We start from the raw sequence: 8,202 nt of genomic DNA, 5'->3' as shown, positions 1-8,202 counted from the left end.
GGAGGGGATTGGAACCATGGCAATGAAATGATATACGATGGAATGAATGTAAAACTAAAGTTCTCTCATGTAAACTATCATATAATTCACAATAAAACATTAAAAAAAAAGAAAAGAAATATGTTAATATGAAGTGAGAATTCTTCTGTAATCTGGCAACCTCTCTTTGCTTTGTCTTCTGGATTTCCTGGATTGCTGGAGTTTGCCTTCTGAAAAGAGAAGCCATTTCAATCAAGTTCATTCCTAAAATGGATTACACACTCCTTGATGCATTGACTGCTTACTCATGAATTCTTCCTCCATGTGACCAGGCACAGGCATGTGATCAGCCTACCCTCTGTGGAATGGTCTATGCTCTGCCTTGGAAACCCCTTCCTGCAAGAGATCACCATTCAGGGACCTACCTCAACAGCCAGGTGGAGCCTGAGCAGTGATTCCTCAGGAAACCAAACTGCATCCAACCACTTGTCCTAATACCTCTAGGAGGCTTTGGAACCAGGGCATTGGTGGTTCAGGGGTAGAATTTTTGCCTCCCATGCAAGGATTCCGTGCTTGACTGCTAACCAAGCATTGAACCTACCAGCTGCTCTGTAGGATAAAAAAGTTGTGGTATTCTGCTTCTATAAAGAGTTACAACCTTGGGAACCTTATGGAACAGTTTTCCTCTGTTCTACATAGGTGCTATGAATTGGAATCTACTTCACAGCTATGGATTTTGAGGTGCGAGATGTGGGTTTGATTCCTGCACTGTGCTTATCATGTGCAGCCACCAACTGTCTTGTCTGTCTTGCTCTGATGTTTCTTTGATGAGAGTTGCTATGGTGCTATGGAATTTCCAGACTAAAAAATGCACTAGGAATAAAATGTCTGGTGATGTACTTCTGTATCAAAGCAGCCCTACATGCAACCAATCATGGGAATGGCACAGGATCAGGCAATATTTTGTTATGTTGCACATGGGGTCATCGTTGGGGGCTGACTCAATAGCAAATTACAACAGCAACAACAACCTTTCGGACAACTTTGGGGCCACTTCGAGGAATCAGTCTATCAGCATGAAAGAAAAGTATAGAGCGTGTATGTTCTCAGGAAATCTGGGCACCTCTTGTGAGAGCTTGGGCCAAACTCTCCCTCTCCTCACCCTCTTGGAATAGAACTAGCACGTGGTCCTTATTCTGTGGTGAGCATGAGAAAACTCCAGTTTAGGGATCAACTGCTCATTTCTGAAGTTATCAAGGCTTACTAAATTAAAAGCACTAGTTCAGCCCATGGTTGATATTGGATGTCTGAGAGAGAATGCTGGGTGGGTGGGTGGACAGATGTACAGACAAACAAAGAACGCGTCAAAACCAATCCACTGGTTCTGGAAGTGCCAGCAATTCTTTCTGTTTAGGATCAATAGGATCAATAGTTGTGAAGAGACTACGCTTACTGATAAGGGATCTAGAGAAATGTGAACTGAGAAAAGGCTCTAGACTCACCTCTGTCACAAGCAACTTCACTAGCCACCAATTTCTTCCTCTGTCAAAGGGAGGTATTTCTCATACTAACTTTCAGAGTGTCAATGGCAAAAGACTAGACCTAGACAAGAATCTGCTCATAATGTGCAGGCCATGATGACCATTTTCCCAGAGTCCTGTGAGTTTCTTGTCTCTGATCAAATGAGCTGATGACATTAGAAAACTTAAAAGATGGCTTCAGACCAGAGGGGGCCCTTGGTCCTCTCCCTCCTAATTGTTCTGATTGAATTGTCAGGGTGTTGATTACAGTTCAAGGAAGTATTCTGATGAAATAACACAAGAATACAGACATCTTAATAAAAATTAGCCTGAGCCACAGTTTAGAGTTAACAAATCTATGGATAGATTTTTTCAACTGTATGCCACTGGAGTTCTTGAATAGGAGTTTTGGTGGTACAGTCAGAAAAACATTGGACTGCTAACTGCAAGGTCAGTGGTTCAAACCCACCAGTGACACCATGGGAGAAAAATGAGAGTGTATGATCCTGGAAAGATTTACAGTCTTGGAAACCCAATGGAACAATTCTCCTCTGTCCCTTAGCATTGCTACAAGGCAGACTTGACTCAACAGTAGGGCATGGTTTGTTTTTAATGTTCTTCTAATATTCCTGGAAAGAATGTGTTGGACAGGAACCAGTATTGGGCATGACACATGGCATTTGCACATGTGTTCTCTCAGTATATATATTGTTTTTGTTGTTAAGTTCCATTGAATCCGTTCTGACTCATAGCTATCCTGTATAAGCTTTCTGAGGAGCAGCTGGTGGCTTGAACCACTTATATTGTTATTAGCAGTCCTGTGCTTATCCTACAGTGCAACACCAGGACTCTTGTATATTGCTACATCCCTCAAATGTCTTAAGGTAGGTATAAGAAATAAAATCTTTGAAGATATTAAGATACTGCGTTTGTGGGAAGATAGAATCTAATTTCTGTCTTGAATTCATTTGTCATTTGTAACAAGGACCATTCCACTTGAGCACAATTTATTTTAGGAATCATTCCGTAGATTCAGACTCAATTGGATACATCACAGTTGCTTCAGAAAAGTGTGTTTGGAGCTATACACAAACTTGAGCTGCCTAGTTATGTTTCAGAGAAGGCCCCTTTACACCCCTCTTGCATTGTCTGGTGCACAGGCCTGTCTGAGTACAGAGGTGGCCACCCCAGAATAGCTGAGGCAGTTGCATCTTTCTTGCCCTGACATCTTGAAAGTGACTTTGCAGGGCTATGTCCTGCTAGACATGTGTGCTTCCCACTCTGCGCAAGAAAGGAATGAATGCTTATCCCTAAATGCAGAGTGAAGTAACAATCATTGAGTTATATTTTTTGAAAGAATGTCCTCAGCATTTAATTATTGGTTGTGGTGTGAGAGGATTTAGATAAGTTGATAATGCCAACTTTATGCAATTTATTTTTACTAGGCAATTACAGGCTGCATTACATCCTGGCAGCAAGGTATTGTGGGGCATCTTATTAAGCATAAAGCCAGTAAACACTGATGAACAATTTTGCTGAACTAGGCATGCAATTTAGAAAGCAATAATACACAAATCCAATTTGGTGCACAATGGATACCGCAGCACGTCAGCACATGTAACTATCACAGCCTGCAAATTAAATTGGGATGGCCCTTTTTGCAACAGCACAGGCCAAGATTAAATATATTTCCCCATCAATTTAACAACTTGCTGACCACAAATATAAATATGTGTGTGTGTTTGTGTTTCTGTGTAGGGGTGTGCATGTGTGCGAAGTCACTAAGGATTTTCTCAGTCACTCTTGCACTCTTCCCACAGGTCACAGGTGGGAGAAGAATTTGGCCCTTTGCCAAGAGCTGGATGTCAGTGTTGCTTTGACAGGGAAGCGCAGTAAGACCAGCTCCGCAGTGACAGCTTTGGCTGTGTCCAGGTAACTACCAACTTGTTTCGCCAGGATCCAGGAGAAGGTAGCATGCCTGCCTCTAGGCAAGTCCTGAGACCCTGGGCTCAGGCTGCCTTGCCTGGGAGGCCACCATACTGCACTGACTCCGGAGGGTCTTGTGCACAGGAGGCAGGTGAAGTGGTCCATGCAGGGCCCTGTTAGTTTTCTTAAATGTTGTCAAGTTGGTTTGGACTAATAGTAACTCTGTATAGGGTTTCTAAGGAGCAGCCAGTGGGTTTGAACTGCCGACCTTGTGGTTTTCTGTCCAGTGTTGATCCAAAGCACCATTCCAGGAGTCTATGCAGGACCCTAGGAGATATTTTTAACACACATATATGCCCTTGCTCTTTCAAATATTTTCATTCATAAAGTAATCCAAAAAGTAGTTGCTGTGAAGTGCCATCGAGTAGGTTTTGACTCATAGTGAGTTTCCAAGGAGTGGCCAGTGAGTTTGAACCACCAACCATGTGATTTAAACTGACCTTGAAGTCCAGTTCTTATCCTGTTTTACAATTTTATTCTAAAGAGGAACTTTAGTCCTGATTTCTAATGCCCATGTAACATTTGGCATAATGATTACCATACATTAACATAAAGTGCCCTGGGCTGTAGAATAAGCATTAGCCTGCTAACCATAAGGTCAATGGTTCAAACTAACCAGCTGCTCCTAGGAAACTCTATATAGGTCGCTATGAGTTGGAACTGATTTGACGGAACTTAGCAAGCACAAGTCAACATGAGCCAATTGGTGGCTCAAATGTAAAATTCTTACCTTCCATGTGAAAGACCCACATTTGGGTCCCTGCCAATGCACCTCATGCACAGCACTGTCCATCTGTCAGTGGAGGCTTGCATATTGCCATCATTCTGAATAGGTTTCAGTGAAGCTTCTAGGCTAAGATGGCTATTCTTCCATCACAGGTATGTGCAGGACTGGACAGCTTTTCATTCCATTGCACATGAGACTGCCATGCATGGGGCCATCTCAATGGAAGCTAACAATATAGAATGGCAAGCGTTAGATACCTCCCTCTGTTTACCATATTTTATTCCTACCAGTATTTCAGGGGAGATAGGTATTATTACTAGCACCATCTACAACTAGGAAGCATAGTCTCAAGAGGTTGCTGGTCTTTAAGAGCCATGTTCTTTCTTTTCTCACTGCCCTGGAGTGGGCCATTCCAGCTACCATGGGGGAACCAAATAGCATTTCAACTGCCAGGCAGAGGTGGGTGAGGCTAGGAGTGCATGGGGAGGAGAAAATAAAAGTCCAGAACTGTACCCACTGCTGGAAAATTCACACTCTATTCTGTATCTTTCACAGGACAGGGGGACACTTTGTGATGCTGGAAAGAAAAAGGCCCTACTCCTAGGTACCTGGGCTTCACAGAGCTCCCTCTCAGTTCTTTGGGAGCCAGTTATGTGCAGTTCAAGAGTTTCTTAGGGTCTTGAGATGGCACAAAATATCCTATAGGTCTCACTTTCCCTTCCATTTTTTCCAAGGAGATGAAGCTAGGTTTGGGCTGTAGGTTTGGAACTGAACCCCCATAATGCAGTTTCCCATGTGATAGACTCATAGGTTTACCTCTAACATGCTTGTCTCTTCATTTTCTTCCTAAGAAACCAGACCAAACTCCTAGTCGGTGATGAGAAGGGGAGAATCTTCTGCTGGTCTGCAGATGGGTAGAGGAAAGAGATAACACTGGGACCACCGTGAAGCAGCTGGTGTGCTTTGAGGGCAATGGCACCAGGTCAAATGCATCAGTGATACAGGACTTGAACTCTGCTGCAAGAGAAAGCCCAAACTTACTCAAACTTCTTCACAACCCCAGGAATTCCACCTTTGATTCTAGAAAGATGTGTCTCTACAATAGAGACAACAACATATGTTTAGTGTCCTTCAGGAAGCTTAATGACAGACACTTAAGTCATGCCCTACATTTATGAGAAATTATTCATAAGCCACCTTATCAAAGGGTTTATTGTGCTAAAAAAATTGAGCCACTTACTGGAAACTGATGGATATATGTATTCTTTATTAAAGTAGCTCTTTTCAAATATGAGAAGGCTGTTGAATATTAAATCATTGTCATTTTCAACTTTGGTATTTGCATCTTCATACTTAGAAAGGCAGAAAAGCCTCAAGGAAACACAATCTACCTTCAGGGTTTTTCTGAGCCTCCTGCCTCTGGGTTCCCCTTGGAAACTGGCCCTCCCTTCATCTTGCTTTCAGTGCAGGGGGTTAAGGGTATGAATGGCCACTGCTAAGGAGCTGGGTCACAGGGTGCTGGCAAGAGTGAGGCCCCTTCTGGGAGTTGGAAGTCAGTCTGTCAGCAAAACACCTGTCTCACCTCTGTCCCTTCCTGTCCTACCTGCCTGTCCCACTTCTACCTCTCCTGACTCATCTCTGTATGCACAGCTGGCAGAGAGGGTCCCTGCAGATGTTGGCTTGGCAGGTTCTTCCTATGCCCGCAGGTCCCAAGTCTCCATGTTGACTTTGAGTGGAAGCTTAGCCCAGAGAAATCTTGATACTCTGACTTTTGTTTCCCTTGAAAAAAATGCCTGGCTGATGAGCTAGTTAGTTGAGTCCTGCTAAGGAATTTCAGGTGCCTCATAATGCCTGTATTAAAAATATTACATTCAGTCTAAATATCTCTTTCTCTCCTTAAGATTTCAAAAACTTCTTAAAGACTTCTGGCAAGATAGCAGACAAGACAGTCATTACATGGACCCTCTATCATAAAGATGTGAGGGACCAAATGAAATAGATACAGATGAAAATCCTGGAACCCTGAACTTCAGAGAAGAGGTCAGAGAAGTGAACTGAGTGTTTGCTAAGAGGAAAAGCTGAACAGGGACAGCGAGAGAAGTAGCCTGATGGGTGAATAGCCAGCCAGATGAGACTCGACCATCTTGAACTTTTGTAAGAAATTTTAGTGGCAGAAGGTGGCCTGGAAGAGCAGAGTCACATGTTTCCCTGGTAACCAGAGGTATGACCAGCTCCCACCCTCATCCACCCCTAGCACAGATCCTGCTCTCCAGGAGTTTGGAGCCTCAAGATTGTGAGCCACACCAGTGTGAGGTGGGGGCCAGTTATAACACTTTTGTGCTTGGATTCAGTCAAGCTCCAGACCTACAGAACCCACAGAGCCACCAGGCCAGCATTAGTTTAGAAGAAACCCTCATAACCAGCCACCTGTCCCCAGCAACCCTGTGACCCTAACAGATACCAAAACCAGCTCTATATATGACCTCCACAAACTACTTCCAGATTAAATGCCCTGAACATAGATAACACCTAGGCCTATAGGAACTCCATATAGGGCCAGGAACTCCACAATCACATGCCTCCCACACCCACCTAGTAAGCACCTTGGCTGGCAGGAGCCTCCAGGGTTTTCTCCTATCTAGGTCCAACAGCTACACTGGCTTTGTTGTTTTGATTTATTTATTTTTTTTCCTTTCATTGTTTTGTTGTTTTTATATTTTTTTATCCTTTCTTCTCTTTCTCCTTCCATTCCTTTAAATTTTACCCTTTCTATTTCTGCTTTTGTTTTTCCTTCTTTTCTTGTTTCTTATTTCACCTATATATATATTTTTTAATCTTTTGATCTTTCTTCACTACTCTCTATGCACTTTCTCTTCCCATCTTTCCTTTCCCTGGTTAAGTGTTTTTGTTTGCTTGTTTTGTTAATTTCTTATATTTTTCTCTTCTATAACTCCATTTTTTGTGTTTTTCTCTTTTTAATTATTCATTTCTTTTTTCTCCTTTAATATATTCCTTTCTTATTGTTGCTTGCTTATTTATTCATTCTGTTTTGTTTTCTTGGGGGAGGCGGGGTTCTCTTCTTTCCCACCCAACAGGAGAAATCAACCAGGCCCATACAACCTGGTCACAAATACCCTATGCAGATGCACCCACTAGGCAAGAGACAATCAATACCAGCTCCTATACCACCTGATCAGTGATAGACAGGAGACAACACCAACCAAACCCACCCTAAATTGAGGTGCATGACCAGTGAGTGGAGAATGGTGCACATGCTTCCTTTCTCTAACTATGCACACAGAAGACAGCTATTGAGGGCCTAAGAGCACATCAACATGCAATCACCAATTAAATATATATACCACAACGTCCCAGCAACAATAAACAATTTTAGCTCACACAAAGAAAAGAGAATACCATTAAAAAAAATGACCAAGATGTAGACTCAGAAAATGTTTCTGATGAAGAAAACAGTGACAAAGAATACAAAATAATGATATTTAGGTATTTTAAAATGATTTACAGAAAGATCAAGGAAAGTAAGGAGAACACAGGGGAAAAAATCTTTAGAAGAATTCAGGAAAACACTACAAGAAAAAAAAATATATATATACAAAACCTGCAGTTCAAAATCCAAAAGAGTAATACTAAGATTTCAGAAATGGACAACACATTAAAGGAGCAAAGGCATGGATTGAAAGCAATGGAAGCCCAAATTAGTAAGCTTGAGGATAAATTTTCAATATTAGTATGTTAGAAGAACAAGCAAAAGAAAAAAATACAAAGAAACCCTAAGAGTTATGTGGAACACCATGAAGAAGAATAACTTGCAGATGATCAGAATTCCAGAACAGGAAGAAACAATTAAAAGCAGAGAAATATTTGTCAAAGAGTTGTTGGAAGAAACATCCCTAACATCATGAAAGATGAGAAAATATATGTACGAGAAGCTAAACAAAGCTCAAACAGGATAGATTTCAAAAGAAAATC

At 41.9% G+C, this 8,202-nt stretch overlaps 1 protein-coding gene across 1 annotated transcript in view; it reads left to right on the top strand.

Annotated features, from left to right (window-relative positions):
* The window catches only part of WDFY4 (WDFY family member 4), a 561,873-nt gene extending 556,743 nt beyond the window's left edge, over window positions 1-5,130 (top strand). Inside the window, exons 60-61 of the mRNA XM_006874619.1 lie at window positions 3,320-3,431; window positions 5,064-5,130. Coding sequence (XP_006874681.1) covers window positions 3,320-3,431; window positions 5,064-5,130 — 179 coding nt within the window. The remainder of the gene's footprint in view (window positions 1-3,319; window positions 3,432-5,063) is intronic.
* Window positions 5,131-8,202: the final 3,072 nt, after the last annotated feature.

This window comes from Chrysochloris asiatica, unplaced genomic scaffold (assembly GCF_000296735.1).
Source record: "Chrysochloris asiatica unplaced genomic scaffold, ChrAsi1.0 scaffold00289, whole genome shotgun sequence".
In the NCBI taxonomy this organism is placed as follows: Eukaryota; Metazoa; Chordata; class Mammalia; order Afrosoricida; family Chrysochloridae; genus Chrysochloris; species Chrysochloris asiatica.
Note: the sequence above shows the minus strand (reverse complement) of the source record. Positions and strands in the feature narration are given on the sequence as shown.